Source organism: Ctenopharyngodon idella, chromosome 18 (genome assembly GCF_019924925.1).
Source record: "Ctenopharyngodon idella isolate HZGC_01 chromosome 18, HZGC01, whole genome shotgun sequence".
Lineage (NCBI taxonomy): Eukaryota > Metazoa > Chordata > Actinopteri > Cypriniformes > Xenocyprididae > Ctenopharyngodon > Ctenopharyngodon idella.
Genome location: NC_067237.1, coordinates 23,395,026 through 23,422,985, shown reverse-complemented (window position 1 = coordinate 23,422,985; position 27,960 = coordinate 23,395,026). Strand labels below are relative to the sequence as shown.

The following is a 27,960-nucleotide window of genomic DNA, read 5'->3' as shown; positions in this document are numbered from 1 at the left end:
CTCAAAAGAAAAAAAAAGGTTAGGAAAACAGTGAAAACCTGCTTTGCCTGTGGGCTCAGTTAACGACAAGTCTTGTGAAACACGGAAACACATGAGAAAGTAAAAAAGGTTTATTTACAAATTCTTTCACACTTCATGACATAAACAGCACTTTTCTTTTTTGGGTTTGGATGATTATGGCTCTTCAAAAAAAAAAAAAAAACAAAAAAAAAAAACAACCCACAACAGATTTGCAGTGACAAAAACTAAAGCTATTTTACAACGTTTTTACAAGAGTGGGAACAGATTTTTAACCTTCAAAAGAGAATTTAAATACTCAAGATGTGAATGATAGAATGTTTTATGCAGACTGATTCATTCAATAAAATGTGGATTTAGCTGGATTTAATTTGCATTGTGGTAGCTACAAAATTAGTAATAGACTAAGTCTATACATATAAAAGCTACAATTGTATACAGGCTGATGTAGTCTTATGCATGAAAACATTCTTCCAAAAATATTTTTTCTTTGCAACCACCACTCAGTAAGAACTAAAAACCGAGATGCTTTGTACTGAGTACAGTACCAACAGCAGTCATTTCATGCAGGACAAGGTCAATGACCACTGGGACTGTGACGGCTCCCAGCTGGCCCCGATTAAAGGGGAAACTTCCTTTAGCTGTCAACAAAATGCTGCTATACTTGTGGTAGGAAAATTGAGACCACAGCCATGGGAAGTCCGGAGAAACAATTGATTTTCTCATGGTGCTCCTGCCAGATGTAAAGACACTAGAAGGCATAGCGTGTTCTGATGTCTTCCAGTTTCTTCGACACCTCTGGAGGTGTGCGGTCCAACTCTTCAGAGACACTCTTCTGCTTATGGGGGTCCATGGAGTTAAACTGCTCACACAGGTCTCCATCGATCACATTCTAGAAGCATACAAGCAAAGTCAATGAGAAAAATGACTAATAAGTGACTTGAACAGTGAGTCTTTTGCAAAATAATGGTATATTTGTTACTATCTCTTTTAAAGATACTACAACATAAGTGTAAGTGGATCGTTAAGAACTATCCACTTTCCACTTTTTTTTTTTTTTTTTTCATGCTCAAACAGCTGCATTACACAAAAAAAAAAAAAAAGAAAAAAGCTGAAAACGTAAAAAAGCATAATAGGTCCCTTTTAAGTATCTGCAAATACCAATGCCATATTGGTATCTGCATATACTTATGGTCGCAGTACCGGCAACTGTTTCGGAAATAAAAAGGGGTATCAAGTCATCCCTGGTTAATACTAAAGCTGTGTAATATATTAACAGCGTGTTGGTCCTTACCTTCACTGGGAAATAATATGAGCGGAAGCTGAGGTGATCACGACCACACAGAGGAGGAAACTCAGAGCGCATGTGCATCTCCAAGTGCTGGAAGAAGTCATGATCCTAAAGACAGACGAGACATACATTTTGTTTTCACAAATAAAAATCTTATTCAATCATAAAATTAAATTACAGCCAACCTTTATTCCATTAGTTATTTAATGTGTTTGATAACTAAAAGTAGCACCATACATGTCACAGTCTCTACTCTGATGGCCTGAATGCAAGTGCCCTGATCTGAGGCAGTCACCTCTTCTGCTTTAGTGGTTTTAGTCTTGCGAAAGACCATTGCACGTTAGCACTCCTCTTATGCAATTTCTGGTTATTTAAGGAACTGTACCTCATGAGAGGTAAAAGGCACCAGGATGCCAATGCCTCCTGATAGCGTGGTGTACACCAGAGACTCTGATCCTCCAGGGATGAGGGTGGTTTTCTGGAGGGACAGCACAGTCTCTCCTATGTGATAGTTAATAATCACCTCAGCCTGTGAGTGACAGGGAAGAAAAAGACAACAGGTATGAATTAAAATGGGTCTTGAGAAGCATGTCTGGTGTCACAGTCAAGCAATTCACTTCCATATATCACATTAGAGATGTGCATCTTTACTTGCCTCATGATTCGATTACGATTCAGAAGGCAACATTTCAATTATGAAGCGATGCATCTTTTCCTCCAAGTCTTTTATTAATAATAATAGCTGCATTAATAATCACAATAGTTTTGTTATTTTATCTTATTAAAAATATGAACAAAGACGCAAACACAGAACAAATACAATAATTACCAGTGGTTTACTTTCATTTTATATCTATTTAACAAACTTTTCACTTTTTACTTGATTATCAAATGTAAAAATGTAGTCACTGTATAGTCTTTAGTGTATTAATTATATTATACTGATTATTAAAGCTACAAAAGTTATTCAGTCAAGAGCAGTGATTCCCTCTTTTCTTGTCGTTTAACAGTAATTGCAGCAGACCTAATGCACAGATCTAATATGTTACACAACAGTTTTTTTCCCCACCAACTGTTTACGTTCACTTAAGCCATAACGACTACATTAATACTCGCCAAGACAGATATCTTGAAATATTTCTGTGTATGAGCGTTCAAGAGCAAAACGAGGCTAAAGAAAACTGAATTCAGGATCGTATGCTGTCTGAAAGACTGCTTTCTGTGCGCGCGCTTTGGGTGTGTCAGTCGGTGTGACTGATGCATTAACGCATTGAGGTCTTTTCTGTGGCTTATTGCGCTTAATTCTGCACGTCCCGCTCTTTACTTTCTCATTCAGGCATGTTCTTTTGCAAAAATTGAAACATCAGACAGAAGTACTTTGCTTTTATATTATAGCCTATAAGAGTACCTTATTTACAATAAAACAGTACATTATTAAAGCTGCAAGCAGCGATGAAAGGGCCCTCACACCCGGGCTCACCGCCACCCGTTGGCATCAGGAAAACAGTGAACAGTGGGCGAGATTCATGTAAGCGAGTGAATACAGGAGAATTATGGCCAAGACATTTCAAATTGCCACACTTCCTGCTGCCAACAGGTGGCGCTCTGACCGTAACTGAATATTGCAATGTAGAGGTCTTTAGGCCAGGACTATTATCAAACATGTGAAGTTTGGAGCAGATCGGACATTGTATGCCTGAGTTACTACAACTTCCTGTTTCGTGGAGTTACTACAACTTCCTGTTAATCGCATACATTAGCACTTAGCCAAGTGTTGCATGATTTAACATGTTTCTAGTATGTTTAGTACTTCGTGGCATATTGCAATGTGTTTCTGGGAGTGAATTAAAGTGTAAAGCATACCATTTCCTTTTGCCAGCAGGTGGTGCTATGACTAACTGAATATTGCCATGTATGTGTTTTCAGGCCAGGACTCTAACAAAACATGTGAAGTTCGGGGCAGATCCGACATTGTATACCCAAGTTACAACAACTTCCTCTTTAATGGCGAAACAGACTTTGTCAGGCCGCCACGAACACAGCCTTCAGCAAAAACTCTAGATCTTCGCAATTCAATGTCTCAAAGGCCTTTAGATTAGACTGCCCAAATATGATGTTGATCTGATTAAAGCTGTAGGAGGAGTTTGTTAAAGTACAACGTGTGGAAATGGCAAAAACTGCCAAAATTTTGCAGAGAAAATTAACATCTGACTTCCTGTTGGGTTTACAGATTTTGCACCCAGGGGCTTTTGGGCTGTTACATCTGTCTACCGAATTTCATACCTGTACGTGAAACGTAGCACGAAAGGCGCTTAATTGAAATTTTGTAGGTGGCACTATTGAGCCATTTTGCCACTTCTGAGGCGTGTGCAAAGTTTCATGAGTTTTTGAGCATGTTTAGGCCCTCAAAAATGCGATTCATTTCGGAGAAGAATTGGCTGAGCAATTACAATAGGGTCCTCACACCATCACCAAAAAATAGATTCTTTGGTTTTATGCATTGATGTAGAATCGATGCCTCCGAAACAAGCCTCCATTGCTAATTCTAAAATGTCATTTTAGAGCTAGTAAAGGAGGCTTGAGCCATTGATAGCAGACTAATGCAGTTATTAGAGACAGACAGACAGAGAGAGTGATTAAGCCGATGTGACAGATGGATGGATGGATGACCACTCCTAATCAAAGAACAAGTGAAAGCAAGTACATCTTGGTTAAAGATTAAAAGGACTTTTTTTCCCTTTACATATTAAATCACTCAAAAACCAGGAACATGCATTATAGTAATTAGGGTGCGTTAATTTAGATTTGAATTATTAACTTTAAAAACATCCAATTGAGCTTGACTCTCCAACCAGAGAGCTATGACTAAAGGATTTTGGAGTATTAGACAAGAGAGTCTGTGTGTGGTCTGAAACAGGATTTGATAAACAGTGTTAAGTATGAATAATCTTCACTGGTTACTTAGTGTAAATCTTGTGTAAACTTTTCAAAGTAATGAATTTGATTCTAATGTATGAACACATATGGCTTTCCCATAACACCAAAATAGAACTAAGATATGCTGTTAAAAAGAAAGTATTCTTAAAGTGATAGATTAAGATATAACCTTTTAAGATTGCTATCAGCCATAATCAATAATTAGTATCCACTCTAATTAGCACTAGCTTACCACAAAATTTTATCTGATGTTGAACAGGTGGAAATGAGAAATATCCAACATTGGCCAATAAATAGCCAATATGACTAATACATGACAAATAAAATAACAGGAAAAAAAAAAAAAAAAAAAAAAAAATACTATCAGCTGATAACTGATATGGTCATGATATATTGTGCATCCCTAGACACATTCCATAATATGTTTACGCCAACCCACCCAGTCCAGCTCTGTCCTGATTACACATGCTTTAGGTATGTCTGTCAAAGCTAGACGCAAGTCATTGGTGTGCAAATAGGGACTTTCCCTTGTGTCCACCTAAACATTTCCATGCTACTAATCTGCACATAATGATTTCTGGCAAGAGGACAAGATTTGCTGCTGAGGTTTCTGAACCAGAGCAAGGTATGGACTCCAGCCAAATGTTTTGGGGTGCAGGTCTGTGTGTGTGCGCGCGCAAGGAGAACAGCAACCGCAAAACCAACCAGACAGACAAAAACAATGAGAAACAAATGGTTAGGACAGCTCAGTGCCAAAGGTCTTGCTAGCAATTTCCGGGACCTGTGGGTCATGAGGTATTGAGTAATAATGAGGGAAGCAGAAACTTCTACCTTTTGTGATGCTCCATTAAGCAAGCCTCTGTCCCACAATGCCTTGTTCCCTGTGGGGTCCTCATCAACATCATCGCTGGTGTTGGGGGGCAGGCGGACCTGAAGAAGAAGAAGAAAAAAAAAAAAAAAGTGTATGAAATTAATATGCAGTTTATGACACCTCATGTATACAGATGACACCTCTATTTATTTATTTTTTTTACAATTTACATGTGCGTTTTCTCCCTTTATTGCAACTGCTAATAAAACACATCAATATATTAGATGTTAAAAAATGAATGTTTATGTTGACTTGGCAAACAGTATCTGGTACATCTGTGATACTGGTCTAAATGTTCTCAAAACCAAACAGGTGACAACACTCACAACGCAGATATTTCCAAACTTATCCGCAGCAGCCATGGTGTCATAATCGAGCAGGCAGGCAGTCGTGACCCAGCGAGGATATGTATCATCAGCAAAGATGATGAGCTGGTTCTCGTTGCGTCTGTAGCGCACCCAGAATAGACTCTCCTGAACATCAGACACAATCACACGCTGGCCAATAGTGTGGATGCCCGTCACCAAGTTAGGAACATGCTGCAAGAATAAGAAAAGGAGACAGTCAACACTGTTTAGCAGGTTGTACCTCTTTTAAAACTTGTCGAAGACATACAAATATAAAGTTCCTAATAAAGATTTTTCTCCACTTAGTTGTGTTTTCTCATAAATTCAGGCTTCACAGTGTATGCCTGTGTGTGAAAAAAAAAAAAAAAACTTGTCAGCCAGCTGATTCAACTTGAACACCGCAGTGAAGTACTCTACCCTTCAACGACTGTCATACTTTGTGGTCGAAACGTCTGTTTCAATGTTTTTCATGTGGTTATGCATCAACAGCAAGTACAAGAGTAGTGCGTCATTTACACGACTTTTACATTGTTCAATGCTTTAAGGGGAAAAAAAAAAAAAAAAAAAACAATTCTCAGAAAACATGTATTCTGTGAGTCCTCACCTTGTTTTCACACTTCCGAAGAAGTTTCTTCTTTCCCAAGTCATAGATGCGCAAGAGTTTGCCTACTCCAACCAACACTCGCCCCTGAAAGGGAGCGATAGCCAGGGGCACGTCCTCCACAGGTGTCTGTCAATCAGAACCCACGTCTTTATTTTCAAATCTTGTTTTAGAGGAAGTTGATCAGAAATGTACCTTTTAACATATGGTTTTGATATGCAGCTTGATCAAAGCATCATTAAACATTTAACTGGACCATAAAGATTCAAAACATGGCATTTTGGGGCCATGGACTAAACACCTACACCATAGTTAAATTTTGTGATTTGCTAAGCTTAAATGGATTTTAGGGCACATTTAATGATTTGCGGGGAATTCCACATTCCTGAGCCCCCAGCTAACAGATGAGACCAATCAGTAGTTTCATGCCAAGTCATTTCCTGTTTCATTCACCTTGTGCAAAAACTCCAGCTTGTCCCCACCTCCAACTAGGCGATAGGTATAAATATATCCTCCACCAACGGAGCGCGGATTTAGTATCATATCTCTGGCAACACCCACCAACACGTACCAGTCATCGCCTCCACCAGAAAAGCGACATACAGCCACACTGCAAAAGATACACAGAAAGAGGAAATAAGATCAGAGAAATAGGTCGGACATGCTTAACACTGGTCACTTTACTTTTTTTTTTTTTTTTTTAAATTTTGATCAAATAGTTTGGATAGAACAGCAAGGGAGATTTGAAGTGTAAACATACAGTGCTCAGCGTAAATGAGTACACCCCCTTTGAAAAGTAACATTTAAACAATATCTCAATGAACACAAAAACAATTTCCAAAATGTTGACAAGACTAAGTTTAATATAACATCTGTTTAACCTTACTTTCATGTTATAAGTTAATAATATAACTTAATTACACATTTTTCATTTTTACTCAAATTAGGGTGATGCAAAAATGAGTACACCCCACAACAAAAACTACTACATCTAGTACTTTGATTTTTATTGACAGCACCAAGTCTTCTAGGCATGGAATGAACAAGTTGGCGACATTTTGCAACATCTTTTTCCATTCTTCAAGCATGACCTCTTTTAGAGACTGGATGCTGGATGGAGAGTGATGCTCAACTTGTCTCTTCAGAATTCCCCATAGGTGTTCGATTGGGTTCAGATCAGGAGTCATACTTGAATCACTTTCACCCTGTTCTTCAAAAATCCAACAGTGGCCTTAGATGTGTGTTTAGGATCGTCATCTTGGAAAAGTGCACGACAACCAAGGGCACAGTGATGGCAGCATCTCTTTCAGTATAGAGCATTACATCTGTGAATTCATGATGCCATCAATGAAATGCAGCTCCCTGACACCAGTAGCACTCATGCAGCCCCACATAAGGACACTGCCACCACTATGTTTCACTGTAGTCACCATGCATTTTTCTTTGTATTCCTCACCTTTGTGACGCCATACAGTTTTGAAGCCATCAGTTCCAAAAACATTTATCTTGGTCTCATCACTTCAGAGTATAGAGTCCCAGTAGTCTTCATCTTTGTCAGCATGGGCCCTGGCACACTCTAGGCGGGCTTTTTTGTGCCTGGGCTTTAGGAGAGGCTTCTTTCGTGGACGGCACCCATGCATGCCATTCCTCTGCAGTGTACGCCGTATTGTGTCACGGGAAATAGTCACCCCAGTTTGGCTTTCTACTTCTTTAGATAACTGCAGTGAACTTGCATGCCAATTTTTTTCAACCCTTCTCATCAGAAGATGTTAACTTCCGTGGACGACCTGGACGTCTCTGCGAGATGGTTGCAGTTCCATCTTTTTAACATTTTTGTACCACTTTTGCTACAGTATTCTGACTGATAAGTAAAGCTTTGCTGAGCTGCTTGTAGCGTTCACCTTTCTGGTGTAAAGAAATTATTTTCTTTCTCAGGTCTTGTGACATTTCTCTTCCATGTGGTGTCATTGCTGACAGCATGAAATGGGAAGGGGTTTTAACACCCCAACTGTCTGCTGGACACCTGTGTAATGAATAAGACTCATCTGTGGTTGAATTCTTGAAATTAGACATTTGTGGTCTAAAATTTAGCTTTGCTCCAGAGACTTTCAGTGGAGTGTACTCATTTTTGCATCACCCTAATTTGAGTAAAACTGAAAATTTTGTTCTCCAAGTTATATTATTAACCTTACTTCCATGTTATAAGTTAAACAGATGTTATATAAAACTTAGTCTTGTCAATATTTTGGAAATTGTTTTTGTTCATTGAGATATTGTTTAAAATGTTACTTTTCAAAGGGGGTGTACTCATTTACGCTGAGCACTGTATGTGCAAGTCCACATTATACATCCACATTTGTCCGATGTCCCTTTTAATCCATAATTCAACTTTCTCACCTGAAAGCTGCCTCGTTCTGCTCCAGCTGCACCAGGTCCAGTGTATTGCCCTGGATGGGGTTGATCATGCGTACTAGTGAAGCCCACTGCCCAGAACCTGCTTTAGGTGCCCCAAAGATAGCTTCTGGCAGGTTCTCATTCAAGAAAGCTGCTGCCATTTCTGCAGCAAGCTCTCTTTCATCCTCCCCCGCTGCCTCCACCATTTCCTGTAGAGCAGAGAAAAATAATTTATATGATGCATTACATGGCTAAAAATAAGTGTACACCATTAATTGGTTGTTTAGTACCTAATTTTCAAACAATTGGCATCAATTAGGTACTAACAGGCATATCACTGTAAGTTGGAAAATGGCTGTGGGCATTTGCTACCATTCAGACATGAACATCAGTGAGCTCAGGCTTTGGTGTAGGTCACCAAGTTTAAATTCATCCCAAAGGAGTTCTGTGGGGTTCAGGTCTGGGCTTGTGGAGGTCAGTTAAGTTCTTCCATACCAGAACCACTAAATCATTTTGTGCATGGGGCATTGTCATGCTGGAATAGACCAGTGCCCTCCATGAACTGTTGCCACAATGTTGGAAGCACAACATTTTCATTCTATGTAGTAGCATTACAATTCATCTTCACTGGAATTAAAGGGCCAAACCAAACCCCTTAATTATAAGGGGCTGTCCACAAACTTTAGGCCACATAGTGTATATAAGAATTTTGAGACAATTTGCAGATAAACAAGAGAACTTCATGTTAAGCAATACATTCAGAAGCAGTCATTTTACACCACAGTTGTGGACTGTTTATTCTTACAAGATAGACTCAAACATCGGCAGGACAGCATCAATATGATTTATCTTTGAGGGACCAACACAGTAACCACAGCTTGCACATTTCACAGTACTTGTCACTTTTACGGCTCATCAAGGTGGAATTACCCTTGCAAACATGTCATGATGAGGCAGCCACAAAATAGACATGACTGACAACTTCCGACAAAAAAGCAATGAAATTCTGTCTCACAGTGATTAGATTGGGAAAATGAGTCAGACAGAAGAGAAACAAGGAATGATAAATGTAGATAAGGAAAAAATTCCAGAGGACATTAAAACAACAAAAGCGTTGTTTCTTAATGTTGCTCAGTGAAGACCAGGTTCACTGACCTCAGCCATCTGCTGCTTGCGCTGGGCTTTGGTGGCTTCAGTGTAGGCATTGTGGTCTGTCTCAATCAAGATCAGGTTGTTAGTTTCTGGGTGGATGACAAACTTGCGAGGCGTGTATTGCAGTGGGAATGCCACCTGGTTGAAGACGGCACCCAGTTTCTCAAGAGCCAAAATTCTGAGGAAGGAAGGGATGAGAAGGAAAGACAGGCATGCAGTCAATTTAAAGAAAGTTTAGACATCAGTTAAAGATTACATTCGGGAAGCCAAAACTTCTTGTTTCCTGGCTGTAAATCAGGCTTGTGCTGATAAATGGCAGCTGACCTAGGCGGCAGTGATATAAAAACATTTAGTATAAAAGAGGAGGTCTCTAGCTAAAAAGGGCAATGAGTACAGACCTCCAATAAAAAAAGGAAATGTTTCACCAATTTTAGTGATGTCAACCTTTCCCTGGATCACTACATGGCTAATCAAAACAATTAATTCTGTCCATTCATGGAAGAGAGGTTCACACTTCTGGAATTTGCTAACCACCCTCAAACTAAAGGAAACATTTAATCTCACCAAAACAGTCAAGCAGAGTCCAGCTCATATTTTATCCCAAAATGGAAGACAGGAATGGCAGAAGGACAGAAATTTTAGGACCAACATTTGTTTAATTTAAGCACATTTAATTTACTTCTAAAGCCATATCCGAGTATCAAATCACTGGTAAATTATGAAATTATAAACCACACATTATTGACCAACTACAGGAAATGACATCTATAAAACCAACCACAATATTCTTGACAATGTTCTCACAAACCTGTTAGGTTTTACAAAGTTCAGGTTATGTACTGTATACACAGTATGAGTGCATGTGTTTACCTCAGTGTGTTGGTGGAAATGGCAACAATCCCCTCAGGACACTGTTCAGAAGCGAACCCTGAAGCATACTCTAAGGTTTCATATGACAGTGGGGTCAGGTGGAAGCGAGACTGGTATGAGTAACTCAGCCAGGAACGACTGGACATGGCCAGAACCTGCACAGTTAAAGGTCACATGATGGTCAGCAAGTTGGCAAGCTGTGCGACACTGCAACAGATATAAAATGCAGACATGACTCACAGCTTCTTGGGCCTGCATCCGGACTCTAAAAAGCTTGACGGGACGAGAACCGAGATACCGAGTTCGAGTATCAGATAGGTCCCCGGTCACTGGATCCAAAACAGTACGCAGTAACACTCCATTCTAAAACAAAGAGTTGATTATGGTAAGAGGCAATGGAATGTCCAGGAAATTCATGTCATCAAGTAACAGGAAAGGGAGTCACATTGCAGTTATTTTGTTTTCCTTTCAAAGTCTTTGATCCAAATGACACTTAAAGTGATCTTGTGATGTTTATGGTGAGCAAAGAAAAAGCACAAGAACAGAGTACCCCATTTGCCTTTTTAGGATGTAGAGGGGTGCTCAAGTGTGCCTGCTATTAAAGTCAAGATAAAACAGAAATGACTGTAAAACTGACGATAAAAAAAAAAGAAATGACAAAAAAAAAAAGAAAAAAAAAAAGAAAAGAAATGTAGTACTTCAACTTCAGTTGTTGATTGGATGTAAGCAGATCTGAATGAGAGTTTGCAGTCAACTTTAAAAAAGGGGCGGGGTTTAAGCAGACTAAATGATTGGAGAATACTTGTATATTCCTCCAGAAAGAAAAAAAAAAAAAAAAAAAAAAAAAAGGGGTATGTGGAATTTTTCTAAATTTCTTGGAATCAACAGTTGAAATAATTTCAGAAAATTCTGATATTAGAATAGAACTACGTCTAGGTAGCAGCATTCTTTTGAAATAACATTGTCTTCTGTACCATCCTAAACTGTAAACTATGATTTAAACAACTTTACAGTTCAAATCCACATGTTCAAATACATGTTTTACATAATTGGTCTAAACAAAAACAGCAGACGGGCTGAATGAAAGAAAACAGATAGGGAAGCATGCCTTGCTCAAATACACAAAAATGCATGGAAGTGATCAATTTCCTGTTTCGCCACTAGCTGGGGAATGGACCTAAAACATTTGTTACCAACCCAGAGCAAGCAAGAGAGTTTCTTACCTGCAGGCCAATGTTGAGGTATAGGAAGCCGATGGTGCCCTTTTCTCCTAGTTCATCCTGTTTTTCTACTCCACCCATCTCCACAATACAAAGAGACTCTGGCTGGGCTGGAAGAGCCTGCATACTCAATGGCTGCAGACAGTCCTGTGCAACAAAGAGATTACACATTTCACACAAGGGATTGTTATAGCAAGTGGGCACAGTGACTAGAATCCTTGTTTGATGCCAAAATCAGCTGACAATAGATAAGCAAAAGTAGCTTACGGATGGATCCAGGGAGATGATACGGACAGTATTGTCCACCAATCCAACAGCCAGGAAGCGAGAGCGCTGTTCACCAGGGGGCACATTTGCCAAGCTCATGCACACCACATCTGCAGACATCTCTTTCCTTTCTGTGTATTCATTCAGCTGTCCAGACTGTAAAGAGAGAAATCATAATGGAAAGACAATCAAACAAAAGATGAAAATTCAGGTGACAACTCAAGATAAATGACCACCAACATACCGGGTCCATCTCAAAGTAGACCAGTTCTCCTCCGGTCAAAGCAATGACCACCTGCCTCTGATTGACAGCACATCGGACGATTGTTTTCTTCCCTGGAGTTTTCCATTCATTCACTCTCTTATCCGCACGGATGTGACGGATCCCATCAGGATAGACCTTTACCCAGCAAACAAAACAAAACCCATTCGAACGTTAAAATAATGGAACATTTTATAAACATAATTGTTTAATGTACTTGTTGGGCAAGAACACAGAGATCAGAGTATAATTTATTTAACAAGCAAACAGAAAAGGTTCAGTGGCATATTGTGCATGCATGTAGATCAGGGAGACATCACTCACTTGCACAAGTGCATCTTCCCCAAGCAATGAGCAGGACAGGGTGGGTGTTGTGCCCAAGAAGCCAGAGTCTGTCACTTCTTCCACAGTCTCTCCAATAGAAAGCACCAGGGTGGCATTAACGAATGACACAATGATGTAGGCATCAAACTCATCTGCGAACAGGAAACCCACAATGTTCAAACAATTCTTTGGTTTGTAAACTTTTGCCACATATGGGCCAATTTGTAACCATAAAAGCAAACCAATACTACAAGATGACAAAAGAGTCATGTCATTCCAAACCTATAAGTAATTTGTTCATGTGTGAGCAAATGACAATTTATGTCAACCTTCTCTTTAAAATCTCTTTTTGTTTGTTTAAGTTCACGCCATGTTAGCATCATGGTTATTTACGTGGCAAACACAAAGGCCAATATCATCCATAAAATTTACATTATTATATAAAACATTTAAACTTAACATAAGACAGAAAATCTAAAATACATTCGGGTGATACATTTTGAAATATTCCAAAATCTCTTTTTGTAATGGTATATAAACACAGTGAATAAGGCCCTTCTGAAAATGAAACCATTATGCACTATTTGCTTAACTCACAAGACTAGTCAAAATGAAACTATTCCCCTTAAACACTCAAGTACATAGACCACAATATAAACCTTGCAGAGCTCAAGCTGCACGCACAAGCCAAATAACCCAATAGAAAAATCACATGATTTCAGAGAAATATCTGGCAGACAGTGACAGTTCCTGCAAGCCCAACTTACAGTGTGCATGCCAAGCAAATGTCCTTGTAGGTTGTTGATCCAGTATAATATGACTTAGTGAAAAGCTCTTTTAAGTAAAAGCATGCTGAAAAACTGACTTTGTTTCAAGGGGATAGGATTAGTTACTGTTCACATTTTAATCAGTACCTTTGTGAGGTTACTCTGTTTAATAACAAAAACAGGGTTTCATTTTCCCGACGATGCTGTCAGAGCTGGAGTTTGACTAACAACAACTGAAAATTATGACTGTGACAATATTTAGTATGCATCAGCGTGGAGCACGCATGAGAGTGGTTTCTGCGCGGAATGCTGCAATGAGATTAAAGGATTAGTTCACCCAAAAATGAAAATGTCATTTATTACTCACCCTCATGTCCTTCCACACCTGTAAGACCTTCGTTCTTCTTCGTAACACAAATTAAGATATTTTTGATGAAATCCGATGGCTCAGTGAGGCCTCTATTGCCAGCAAGTTAATTTACACTTTCAGTGCCCAGAAAGCTACTAAAAACATTTAAATCAGTTCATGTGACAGTGGTTCTACCTTAATATTATAAAGTGAAGAGAATACTTTTTGTGTGCCAAAAAAACAAAATAACGACTTTAACAATATCTAGTGATGGGCGATTTCAAAACACTGCTTCATGAAGCTTTGAAGCTTTACAAATCTTTTGTTTTGAATCAGCGGTTTGGATCGCATCAAACTGCTGAAATCACATGACCCCGAAACACTGATTCAAAACAAAAGATTTTGAAATCAGCCATCACTAGATATTGTTGAAAAGTCGTTATTTAGTTTTTTTGGTGCACAAAAAGTATTCTTGTCGCTTTACAATAAGGTTGAACCACTGTAGTCACATGAACCGTTTTAAATGTCTTTAGTACCTTTCTGGGCACTGAAAGTATAAATTAACTTGGTGGCAATAGAGTCCTCACTGAGCCATCGGATTTCATCAAAAATATCTTAATGTGTGTTCCGAAGATGAGTGAAGGTCTTATGGGTGTAGAACGACATGAGGGTGAGTAATAAATTACATAATTTTCATTTTTTGGGTGAACTAACCCTTTAACAATGCTCGGAACATGGATCATATACGGACTGGAGTAAGCGCGTTTCAAATTATGGACATATTGCAAATGCCGTTGTCTGCATCTAGTTTTGTGAAATGTAACCACACTTCAGAATGTTTAGCCATTGCCCTGTGTGTTGTGTTTAAACAAGTTGCAGGGGTGACGTCGTATGGTCTCTCTCTTTCTCCAATGTACCTTACTCTCTCGAGAGAACCCTAGAGAACCTAGAATGTACTCGTCTATGCATGTAAGCCCTTTAATCTTACAAAAAGAACTGAGCACCCAGAAATCATTATGTGGTCCTACAGGACTCTGGGAAGCCAATATGGTACAATTACATTGCTTGTTGTAGACACTTGTTGGTAAACAGTTTAAATGCATTACTACATTTCCTTTCTTTCAAGTAAGTGACTTTAATAGCACCATGTCTAAACCACCTTTTTTATTATTATTATTATTATTATTTTTTTTTTTTTAAACAGAAACATTTGCAGAAAATAATTTCAAACAATTTTGCATAGTTCATGACCAAGCAAATGCTCTATATGAGCAGATCTTTTACCTTCTACATGTCTCCTGACAGTCCACACAGCATTGGGGTTACCAGGCAGTTCTGAAACAGCCATTTCTGACACCTGAGAAAAAAAAAAAAAAAAAAAGCATGCACTTTAACACATTGAAATATTAATAGTCTCTGGAAAAACCTAGAATCGGAACTATAAAACCGCATAAGTTGCGTAGGTTCTCTTTAATACGGTGGGTGTCAAATTTCCATTTTGCAACTATGTTGTGAAAGTTGCCACAGAAATGCAGCATCACAAACCTCCAGTCCATGTCTCAAAACTCTCAGTGTAGATCGGGGTCCTCTACCACAGGCCACATACAGCTGTGGGGTGTCTTCATTAGCCAAATCAGCAATCTACAGTACAATTAAAAAAAAAAATTCTATGGGTTTAACACTTCCTATAGAGACATCAATTTCCATAATTACATCAGAAAACTGATGTAGGCAAGAGGGAAAAAAGTCTGAAGCGTTTCCATTCTCAATTACCCATACTGATGTGTGACTAAACACTTTGCAATTTGGTAACTAGAAAAAAAAAAAAAAAAAAGCAGTTCAAACCTGCACAGTCATCCAAACATTCCCAAACATCTGTTCTCATGCCAACTTGTAATACCACTTCCCATCAGTAACTCTCAGCTTGAGAATCAACATCAGAGTTCATATTTATTACACTTCATTACAAAATACACATTCACACACCTGGCAGGACATGATGGGGGAAAGATTTTCTTGCTCGTCCACCAGCACAAGGTTCTTAAGGGGACGAGGTTGGAAAAAGAACGTGTCTCCCTCCTCCAGAGGCATGGCAGAAGAAAACTCAGGTTCGTCGTCGTCATCACCCAAGTGGGCAATCTGATACAGGTAGCTAACAAATAAAACATGTTTTAGATTCAGACTTCCAAAGAACACAATGTGTCCGACAGTGCAGATTAATGAAAAGCTTCAGGTTAAACATAGGTTTCGTGTAACAAACTACTGCTCCCACATTCCACCCTCTTGTTATCAGATTCTGTAAGCTAGTTATGGCACTGAAACTTAGTGAAAATTCCACCGAATTAGAAGTATTCAGTTATTATTAGGTGAATGACAAAATGTGCAAGATAGAAGTGACTTACTGGTTTCCAAACTCTGAAGAAACAAATAAGAAGCCAGTCTTCAAAACACACATGGCTGTGGCAACTGGGATGGTATCAAAATACTTCATCCTGATCTCTGTCACCTAAAATATGAACAGACAATATGTAATCCAAACACATAGCATATCACTTTCCAGCATTTCAACCTTTCATTTGTGTATTCTGAGACCAGTCCTCCCTTCATTTCATTGGAAACACTCAATGTTATATTACAGTATTCACTTGACTCCAGTGAGTTTCATTACTAAACCTGCTATGCTGCATTCAATTCAAAGTCAGATATGGGATTTGTTTTGTAGGCGTGCAATTTTAAGCAGTTTTTCTTTTTATCATGATTTACACACCCTTTTCTGCAGTGTAAACAATTGCTTAAATGGTTAAGATTGTATAATGAATGAACTTTGTTCAATGAATACTATTTGCTTAAAAGTAAATGTTTAGCATCAACTTTGTGTTCGGATGATGTCATATACCCATATTTCTTCAAAGCCTGGGTCGAAAGTTTCCAAGTCCTCCTTCAAGTGGCATTTTATTGCACTTTTCGAAGTAGGAAGTTAGAAATTCTGACTTTCCATTTTGAATGGAACACCACATATGAGTGCGATTACAATTTCACTTGCTTGAAAAACCTCTATATGTCCATGAAGTAAAGAAACAGGTGATACAGTCAGGGTCTTTTGTTTTTTGTGCTCACCATCTCCTCATCAGTTTCCAGTGTAACCTTAAAGATGTCACCCTGTTCTGTCTGGGCAAGAAAGAAAAACATGGATTTGGTCTTGTGGGTGGCAGAGCAGACAAAGATCATGCCTCTCTCAGGATCATCCAGGTCATTCTAAAAGATGCAGAGAAAGAGAAAGGCACTGTGGTCACATCTTACATCTGTGTTTAATCTATTCTGTAAACACAACGACTGAGAACTAAACCATATGGAGGTCCAAAACGAATATCATGATCAGAGGTCTTTATGTGTCTCCAGTTAAACAGTCAGAGAAGAGACATGAAAAGCTCATCATTTCAGTACTAATAGCTATCAAGCTGCTGTTTAGACACCTCAAGTTGATGTTCAGTGTATTGTGCTTAAACGGAGGGATGCAAAGGGGAAGACAACACGAACTCACCCTCCTGCGTGGGATTGGGCAACGAATGTCCGGTTGGTCGCCAAAGTTTTTGTAGGTGATATAGTTCTCAGAGCAAATGAGCACACCGCTGGGACCATCCGAACCTCCAGGAACTAAGACAAACAGAGGAAATGGTCAGATTAACACAAAAACTAAGACACTTGGCTAGATTTTTCTCTTCTGAAAGCAAAACTTTGCTGAGTCCATGAAGATCAGATATCAAAACAATCTCTTCATCAAACAGTCAGAGAAGAGACATGAAGATATTCATCATTTCTGACAACACACTGAAGAACGTTACTTTTAATCTACAATACCCCTCAAAAGCTTGGGGTCCATATTATTTTTTTAATGTTTTTGAAAGAAGTCTCTTAAACTGATCAAAACCATATCATTGAACTGCTTAATATTTTTGTGGAAACGTGTTTTTCAGGATTCTGTGATAAATAGAAAGTTTAATAAAAAAAAAAAAAAAAAAAACATGTGACACTGGACCACAAAACCAGTCATAAGTTGCACGGGTATATTTGTAGCAATAGCCAACAATACACTGTATGGGTCAAAATTATCGATTTTTCTTTCATGCCAAAAATCATTAGGATTTAGACCTACCTATATTGTAAAGATCATGTTCCATGAAGATATTTTGTAAATTTCCTACAAAAAATTTATATCAAATATCCTTTATATCCTCTATCAAAAATGTATTTTTGTTAGTGGATATGCATTGCTAAGGACTTTAGACAACTTTAAAGGTGATATATATATATTTTTTTTTTTTTTTTTTTTTTTTGCACCCTCAGATTCTTTACTGAATAAGTCAAAAAATAAATAAAAAAAAGACCTCAAACTTTTGAGAAGAGCATTACGCAATAGTGAAAAATCACACTTCAAAGAGGTGAAACAAGTGTTAGATAAAAGTGTTCTGCTGAAAGTATTGCAACAAATCTTGTGAATCCTTATCTAGCAAGTAAATCTATCTTGTCATTATGTAAGATCAGAACCTGTGATGAGGAAGTTGCCATGTTCCTCCAGTGCCTCGCTATACTTGCGCACCACATGGTTGAGGCCCAAGTCCAACTCATAGAAGGTCAGAGTCTGCTGTGTGTTTGCCGCAGCTTCTCCGGTGGGATCATTATCTGCCTCCTGCAAAACCATTTAACACTATGGGTTAGAGACATATGTCACCCAACTGATGGTATCTATAAAACCATAAAAAACTAACATCAAATTAAGTAGCACAAACATGCAAATACACCTCAACCTTTTTGACTCAAAGGCCCCCATTGTCCAACACAATATTTGACCTACATATACACTGCATTCAAAATTATTATGCAAGTGACGTATCAGTAAGATTTCAGTAGAATAAACATTCAGATTTTAGTTTTTCTAAGAAAATGTTTGTCTGTTTATTTACCCATGTCGTTTTAGATAACTGGTATCAATCTCAGACAAAATAATTTGCCAGGTCTATGGAAACCCTACTTAGACGTTGTTCCACATTATTAAGCAAGTTACAGTTCTCATGTAATATGGGGAGAAAGAAAGATCTTTCTGAAGATGAAAAGCATGAAATGGTGCAATGTTGTGCAAAAGGCATGAAAACAACTAATATTGTGTGAAAACTGAATGGAGATCATCAAATTATTATAAGATTTGTGAGCGATTTAGAGCACAACAGAACTAAGTCAGATAAAGGCTTATTAATGAAAGTTCCTGTCAAAAAAATGTATTGTATTAAAAGGGCAGCTATAAAATATATATAAATATTTATACAAAAATAAAAAAAAAGCCAGTGTTGAGTAGCAAACAGGTATTTGAAGCTTCTGGTGTCTCTGGAGTCTCAAACTCTCCATGCAGGCTGGCAGTTGTGCGTAAAGATGCATTTAAAAAAAAAAAAAAAAAAACTTCATTAATAGAAACTGAGTACTGATACATTAAGTTAGCTGTATTTTCATATGTAACATAGCCTGCATGCACTGTAAACACACATCAGTTTGGTTGCACTTTGACAATAGCCTGCAAATCAGGCATAAACTTTAATTTAATTAAAGGTTTGTTTTTCTTTTCTTAGTTTGTGCTTTAATATAAAACATTAACTTTGTTATGTAGGTGTTGTTAATCATTTCCACACTGCTCTTATCAAGTGTTTGAAATTAATTTCGTTTCGTGAAGAGAACTGTTGAATTGATCAGAGTTTAACGGAATTCATTGTGAAGGTGGACATTCTGGTGGTGATTGTAAAAATTATGCATGTTGATGTCAAATATGTCTTGCCTATTTTTTCTTAAGGTCCGATGTTTCTCTTACATTTTTGAAAGAGAAACATCGGACATTTCATGATGATGTTTAATTTATTTAATTTTAACGTGTAGCGCTGTTTTTTTAAACTTGTCGTTAAGCTATAATGTATTTGTTATTTGTCTAAAAGCGATTAAAAACAATTTGATTCGTTCTGCATGACCAAAAACGGAAAGATTATTTTTTTCTCATGTTTTAGAGCTCCGATGTGTCCTTACAGGCCTCTTATAACTTTAAAAAAAAAAAAAAAAAAAAAAAAACTCATTTATTTGGAAAAATAAGTAATTACAAATGTTGTTTGTGAATTTTATTTTTGTCAAGCAGTGCTACTGATGTGCGTGCGAGCCGCCGGCATGATCACTTGAACTGCTTCCTTACACCAGTGAAAACTTAAAATACTCATTTTTGGTCAAAATATAAAGAGTTTAATTATATCTGTGTACACTCACAATAAAAACAAAACATTTTGTTTTTGTAAAATAAAGAAAACAGGTACCGCTTTCTTCCGTCTTAGTTTCCTTTTGAACGTGTTTGTGTGGAGAGCGTCGCAAAAAAAAAAAAAAAATTAAAACAGCATATGGCTTCAGTTTTTTTTCTTTTGTTTTGTTAATCTGTTAATTGTTTAAGTGGATATATTTTGATGAATGCGTGATGAATCCTTTTCTGTTGTTTGCGCATGTAAAACGAAACCACTGGAAAACAAATTTTGTTATTTTTAATGAGTCAGACATTTAGGCTATCCATTTTAATTTAATTTAGCCTTTTAATTCTAATTTAACAATCTTGTCGGTTTAAACAGAAATGAACATTATTAGCACCACGGGTATAGGCCTAGGTTGATGTCAATACACGAATCCAATATAGTCTGTTACACACATGCTTGACAAAACTGTGTTTACAAGAATTTGAGACAATTTTCTGCGTATTTGTCCATGAAATAACTATGAGGCGGCTCTCTGTGCGCGCTCTGGATGTGTGTGGAGCTCAGAAAACAGCGCGCGGCCTACAGAAGTGTCGTCTGCTTCATCTAGCGCTTGAATGTTTTAAAAACAAAAATACATTGTTAATAAGCAAAATCAAAATGTTAATTTTATAAAGAGTAGCCTAGGCCTATTCGATTCCTGGCCTTAAGTAAATGTGATTCAAGAATAGATTTTTTATTCCTAACCCTATTAATTAGCTACTATAGGCTACAAAATATTTCATTTATGCTATTGCATGTGAATAAATATGTGAATGGTAACTACGGGATTATGTTAAATTATTTGTATTTTTTTTCCCCTCGATATTGACGATTATCGTCTGTAACTGACTTTTATTATTGACATCGCGATACTTGCAAGACATCGTCGATATACGATAATATCGTCATATCGCCCAGCCCTAGATCCCATGCACTTGATTATCTCTCAAGAATGACTCTGACCTCATAGTCCATTTCCAGGCAGGCAAACATGGGGTTCTCAAAGCCCACGTCCACACCAACCACATGGTAGACGAGTGTATTAGCCTTATGTGCCTCTAGAGGGGAGGAGATGGTAAGGCGGGCAGCTGCATCTCTGTTCAGGATGTATACCAACTTCTGCTTTTCAATGGCACCTGGGAAAATAAAACATGGATAGTTAAAAAGAGAAAATGGGTTACATATGAAAATACTGCTTGATTGCATTTGCTTTTCACTGCATATTTTTATTATCAGCTTTCATAATGCATCCCAAACTGCTACGACCTTGTAGCTTTCACTACACAGAGCCTCTGTAGTTTTACCTATCATAACAGCTCTGCCCTTTGGGTCCACAGCAAGGAACTGCCCTGGTACAATACGTCTGCAGCCACTCTTGCCAAACGTCTCCTGGTGTATCTTTTCAAACATGTTCTTGGAGGGATGGTACTCCAGGATCACAATACGGCCAGAGTCACTCCCCACCACCACATAGTCTAAAATTAGAGGATGAGAGCCATAAAAATTCAAATCTCTACATACAAACTTTGCAAAACAACAATTAGAACCAAGTTGCTCACCTTTAGTTCCACCCGTCAACCTGAAGGCCATGAGGGATCGGACGACACCAAATACCTCCATAGTAAGCAGCGTGTGGACCTTCCCTGTGTTGGCATCAGGACGCAGCAGTTCCAGGATTTTCCCACGGGAAACAACAATCTCCTGCTGCTTAGTTCCTAGTGAAAGAGAAACACCACTTAGAATTTAAACTTCATGCTTAAAGTCACTATGAAACCAAAAATGTCAAATCTTGTTTTTTTTAATGGTTTATTGCAGTATTTATTATTAAGGATTTTTCCAAGTACATCATTTAAAAGCTCACGTGCCATTATAATGTTTAATCAAAGAACACAGTACTTCAGTCTCAAATTTGATACAACAATTTCTCCAACAAAATATAAGCGAAGCACACTACTCTTAAGAAATTATCCATGACTCAGTGTTGCTGTTCTGTGATATACCTGAAAAGTTGCCATGGATGGCATGGGAGATGCCAGTTGCCCGCTGCAGAGTCAGGTTGTACAGAAACATGGCTGCTGTCACTGGACCTGAGGCTCAGGACAAAAAGCTAAACCAGCACCTGCAAGCAAATCCCAAAGAGACTGTATAAGTACCAAAGTAAACAAAGAAATTAAATGCGAGGGCAGCAAAATGACTGTGGTTACAAGGCAAAAAAAAAAAAAAAAGTGTTTATTCCATCTAAACACACAGAAACGTTGGGCTTAGCATTGCATAACTACAAATACGTTCCAGTTATAGTCTTTTGTTTAATATAACTATGCTGGTGTGCGGAAATTAAATATTACGGCATTACAAACATTTATATTACTAGAACTAAGTCATACGACATTTATGTAAGACAAAATGAAAACTGCATTGTGAAAGTTTCAGAGTTTCACTTTAAATCGTCCGTCGAAACGAAAACAATTCGTTAAATAAGTGTTCTTGTAACAGTACTTTATGTAACACATAATTATCTACTGCTCACGGCACTTGAAATTGTAAGCGTTAGTCAGTCCATTCAGCATTAGCCATTCGGCTAACAAACTTTATTGTGAAAATAAAGGTTGTAACTATAATTTATGAACACAGATTTAAGTATGATTAAGCAATACGGGTTATTCGGGAATTGTATGAAAAATATTTACCGAAATAGCAACCAGGATGTTGTAGATTTCAATCAGATGAGAAACTTATATTGTTCATTGGCCTGGTCGCTCGTTATTTCAAACGGCGGTGGAACGACAGAGGGCCTCTTAATTCTTTGGCGCATACAAGTGTTGTCCAAATACATGCCTGAGAGTAAAGATCGACCTCAGAGATTTGGTAGAAACATGTTATAATATACATATATAATTCTTTTATATATAATTATATATTTAATTATTTCGTATTTATTTAATGTATTTTTATATATATATATATATATATATATATATATATATTCATATAAACAAATCATTTACATCGAGTCTAAACAGACTGTAGCAACGGTAAGCTTGCGTCCACGGATTTTGAAATGTAACATGGATTTACCACGGTAACTATATTTTCGCCTAAGTAACAGTTGCTAGTCACTGTTACTATGATAAAACTGGTAACGTGTTATTGACCAATGTCTAAAAAAGCGAAACAAAATAACTGAACAATTCAAAAAGCTTTCATAGACTGTCTGGAGCAGGTCCCATGATCTAACCATGATATTTTTGGTGAAAACTTGCAGCCATTGCAAGACATCGGGTTTATAATAAGGAATAAAAGTCTCTGTAAATACAATATTGTCTTCTAAATCTGAATCATTTTCTTCAGAAAAGAAGGTCCCCGAAGTTTCAACTCCCTCTCTCTTTGTGCGTGTGCGTGAGAGAAAGGTTTGCACTGTGGTTGTGGAAATCCCAGAAAATAACCAGATACCGTTAAAAGCAAAATGTTTCATTCTTTCCATTACAGTATAAAACGATGACCAAATTTATAGCTACCACTTTTTTCTTTTCTTTTTTTTTTTCTTTTTTTAATATTTACAACAACATAGGCCTATGATATTTAGGCGTAGCTAATAAGGGCGAATGATGTTTTATGTTTATTTTATTTTAGTCTGTTTTATCATTTTTAATTCTATTTATTTCTATTTTGTATATGTATTATTATTAGGCTACTATCACTGGCACCTATTTTTTCATTTATTTTTCCTGTCATTGTATTGTGTTTTATTGATCCACTGGCAATATTATATGTAAAACAATCATACCAATAAAGTAGCCTACTGTTAGAACCTGTGCGATATATCAGTCACTCCCTATTTGTGCAAATTCACGAAGCAATTCCCATAACAGCTGCTGTATAATTCATTCACAATGTATCTGAGGTTGAAGCAAAAGAGACCTGACACAAACTCCGTCTAACAGAGGCAACGATTTGTAGACCTAATCACATTCTATATATTCAATTCTATTCAATTCACATTTATTTGTATAGCGCTTTTCACAATACATATCGTTTCAAAGCAGCTTTACAGAGAATGCATGTCAACATTACAATTTGGAGAATGCAGTTAGCTAATAATGTAATAATTATAATTTTGTCTGTCATTTATGACCAAATAAAATGAGTTTAAAAAGTGTGTCATGTTCGAAAGTTTACACTAGTGGCGCAATCACTGTAGTGCAAAGTACAGGCATGAAGCATCTCCACAAGGCGGCAGCCGTGCATCAACTGGGACTTGTCTGGAATATACATTAAGAATTCATTCCATATATAATGCCACGTATTTAAACAATATACGAGGAAAAATAACACCCTGAATGCTACGCACTTCTGGTACCGCATCTCAAGATCAAAAAATGTAATTTATGTGTCTGTTGTTAGTGCAAAAAAGTTTTTTTCAGGACATTTAGTCCTAAAATCAGACATAAATATACGAGAAATATAGTTTATATAGTTTATACAGATATACAGATTGAATTTATGGATAGGTATTATTATCCGAACATCCTCAATCACAGCACTTAGCGGTCTGCTGTGAATACCATCTCTTCCAAATGCATTGTGGGAAATGTAGTACAAAATGGCGCAGGACTCGCACGCAACACCTTCCAGCACCGCACACCACTTTTCAGGTGTTGTGTATATGAATACATAAGAAATAATGTATTGGTAAGTCACTTGAGTAATCACACGAGCGAAATAAGGATTCGCAGTTTAGTGATAAATCATTTAAAGAACTACATATCCCAAGTAGACTATTAAACGAGATTGAAGAATGTGGGGTGAGGGTGTCTTGTTGAGGGGAGGGGGCAACACACACGGACTACATGCAGCATTGTGAGAATTACATTGTTGCACATTATCCAAGGGCTTAGAGACGATAAAATAACGCACTGCAGGACAAAACCTTAGTGCACATCTGCATCAGCATACTATGTGGACGCTGGAAATGACCACCGACAGAGAATTCATGTGAATAATCATATGGAAGCTGAATGCTGTTCATTTAGTGCAACATCTACAACAGCCTGCAGAAATTTACATTCCAGAGAGGAGGTGAAGTGGGTGTCTTTACATCCAAAAACTGCCCCAGTTTTAAGAATACATCATGATGAAGGGTTATGCATCTTAAGAGGCATTGCAAGGTAAGGAAAGCATGAGCATCATAACATTTTGTTATTTGTGTCCATTGTGTGAGATAACCTGTTGTGGTCAATGCTTATGTGGTTTTCAGTCTATTAACATCTCACCCCTCCTTTTTTATTTTTAAAGCAGATAGTCCCAGATTGTGTAGCTAGAGTGGTCCCTGACCCGCATCATGCATAGAGGCACTCAAGAGGGACCCGTGGCTTGCCCCTTTGTGTTCGAACCCATCTCATTTATGTGAGGGTCTCATTCCTCTCTGAACCCACCCTTACCGATCTGCCAACGTTGCTTAGATACAGGAAAGAAAGAAGGGTAGCAAAGGATTTTCTTGGGGTTGATGTGACAGGGTGACCTAATCAAGTCTTTGTCTCGTCCTTATGCAGTTTGGTTAAAGTACACATAACTGAACTCCATAAATGTGAATGTAAACTCAATAAAGTGAAATCAAATAAGCAGGATGTTGTCCGGAAAGACAACAAAAATGTATTAACAATCTATTAACACATCCATTTTATTTTCTCAGGGAAACTTATGGGAAAAGTCCAAGATTTCCTTCCATTTTTTACAGACAAGTAGAATTTTCAATAGCATACCTCAACATCATGACTGTATTGGAATTTCAACATCATTTGTGCATTAATAAACTCTAACTGTGCTTTAAAGATTTTCATAGATTTAGTTGATTTTAGCAGACCAGCATTTCCCATGCCCTTGTCCCCAAAGAACTGTGCATTTAGATCAGTTATCACAGATTATTTGGTAGTTATTAGTGGTTATTAAACTAGATTTGCTTCTGTTTTAATATTTTGATATATAGATTTTGAATAATTGGCATATATTTTAGTTTTGTTTATTGTTATGTAAAAATTCTGTTCTGACCATACCGAGTTGCACCAATTAAATAATATTAACGGTAAACTCTAAAGAATGCTGGGTTAAAAACAACCCAAGTTGGGTTGGAAAATGGACAAACTCAGCAATTGGGTTGTTTTAACCCAGCAGTTGGGTTAAAGGAACACTCCACTTTTTTTGAAAATAGGCTCATTTTCCAACTCCCCTAGAGTTAAACAGTTGAGTTGTACTGTTTTCGAATCCATTCAGCCAATCTCCGTGTCTGGCGGTACCACTTTTAGCACAGCTTAGCATAGTTCATTAAATCTGATTAGACCGTTAGCATCTCGTTAAAAAATGACCAAAGAGTTTCAATATTTTTCCTATTTAAAACTTGACTCTTCTGTAGTTACATTGTGTACTAAGACCGACGGAAAATGAAAAGTTGTGATTTTCTAGGCCGATATGGCTAGGAACTATACTCTCATTCCAGCGTAATAATCAAGGAACTTTGCTGCCGTACCATGGGTGCAGCAGGCGCAATGATATTACATATGATATTAAGCTATGCTAAAAGTGGTACCGCCAGACCCGGAGATCAGCTAAATGGATTCGAAAACGGTAAAACTCAACTGTTTAACTCTAGGGGAGTTGGAAAATGAGCCTATTTTCAAAAAAAGTGGAGTGTTCCTTTAAATGTTTGGGTTTTATTTAACTCAACTATTGTTTAAAAATTACTGTATTGCTTGCTTAAAATGAGCCCAAAACATGCTGGAAATTAACATTTATTAATATGTTTAATAAATGAACATTTATTAATAAGATAATAATGAATAATAAACAATAAACATTTATTAAATTGCTTATTAATAAATGTTCACCTTTTGATTATTATTGTTGCTTCTAGTAATTATGTGTCTCTAGTAATTTTTAATTTCCAACCTATTTTGGGTTCATTTTAAGCCAGACATATAGTCATTTTTAAACAATAGTTGAGTTAAATAAAACTACCCAGCAGGTTGGGTCAAACATTTAACCAATTGCTGGGTTTGTCCATTTTCAACCCAACTTGGGTTGTTTTTAACCCAGCATTTTTTAGAGTGTATCACTTTATTTTAGTGTCATTGTTACATACATGCAGTTACTATAGTAATAACTATAAATTATGCATAATTACATGCAACTAACCCTAAACCAAACCCTAATCCTAAACCTATAATAAGTACAAGTAGTTAATTAATATTACCCAGTACTTAAATGTATAATTATAGTGTAACAAAGACACCTTAGAATAAAGTGTAACCATATTAACTATTACATATGAATAACATATCACCTAAATGACCAAGTTATATTGGTCTCAACTGATTAGTTTTTTTTTTTTTTCTACTAGTATTTGAATTATTATGTAGCCAGATAAGAAATGAGAAGAATTTTGGTAGATCATGGCATTTCACACTCATTTTATGGTGCTTTAACTGCTATATTACATAATATCTCACTGTAAAAACAGTAAACACAGCCTTTGCTGCAACGCCTTTAATTAATATCATGGCATTCAGTTTGCCCTTTGCTAATTGGTCCCTTTTCAGTGACAGAATATGAGAGGACAGTTGCTGTTTGTGTTAATTGCGTGACTGTGGTGATAGGGCTCTCTTTTAGCCTAGAGTTTATTTGAAGAAATATCATGCACACTGAAAAATTTGGTGTATAGGATTTATTTTAATACAATTTTCACAATGGCAAGTAACACATTAAATTAAACATGACATTTTAAAGTAGAAAAATTTAAATGGTATTTTCTTGTAAATCATACTCCGATAATCTTCAAAAATAAATAAATAATACAACCAAGAAAAATAATTTGCTAACACTTTACAATAAGGTCTCATGTGTTAACATTAGTTAATGCATTAGTTCATTGACATGAACTAACAATGAACAATATATTCTTACAGCATTTATTAACCTTTGTTAATGTTAGT

General features: G+C 37.2%; 2 protein-coding genes and 1 non-coding gene across 4 annotated transcripts in view; 1 reads left to right on the top strand and 2 right to left on the bottom strand.

The window, feature by feature from the left end:
• Positions 1-94: 94 nt before the first annotated feature.
• sf3b3 (splicing factor 3b, subunit 3) lies at positions 95-22,829 on the bottom strand. Its single transcript, XM_051870391.1, has 27 exons — positions 22,666-22,829; positions 21,979-22,097; positions 21,538-21,693; positions 21,283-21,453; positions 20,942-21,114; positions 18,216-18,357; positions 17,212-17,324; positions 16,788-16,925; positions 16,073-16,176; positions 15,657-15,822; positions 15,216-15,311; positions 14,955-15,027; positions 12,555-12,706; positions 12,213-12,368; positions 11,969-12,124; positions 11,705-11,848; positions 10,722-10,844; positions 10,482-10,636; positions 9,615-9,789; positions 8,463-8,668; positions 6,519-6,675; positions 6,069-6,194; positions 5,444-5,656; positions 5,078-5,176; positions 1,695-1,838; positions 1,313-1,417; positions 95-910 (listed from the first exon to the last, which is right to left on the bottom strand). The coding sequence occupies exons 2-27, from the start codon at positions 22,046-22,048 to the stop codon at positions 770-772; spliced, it is 3,654 nt and encodes a 1,217-aa protein (XP_051726351.1). The 5' UTR covers positions 22,049-22,097; positions 22,666-22,829; the 3' UTR covers positions 95-769.
• On the bottom strand, positions 17,417-17,494 carry LOC127500389 (small nucleolar RNA SNORD111). Its single transcript, XR_007926340.1, has one exon. It is a non-coding gene; the product is annotated as a small nucleolar RNA SNORD111 (small nucleolar RNA).
• A 1,965-nt stretch (positions 22,830-24,794) lies between the features above and the next one.
• st3gal2 (ST3 beta-galactoside alpha-2,3-sialyltransferase 2) overlaps positions 24,795-27,960 on the top strand; it is a 33,515-nt gene continuing 30,349 nt past the window's right edge. For both annotated transcript variants that reach the window (XM_051870792.1, XM_051870793.1), the window contains exon 1: positions 24,795-25,143. The gene's annotated coding sequence lies outside the window, so the exon portion shown is untranslated. The remainder of the gene's footprint in view (positions 25,144-27,960) is intronic.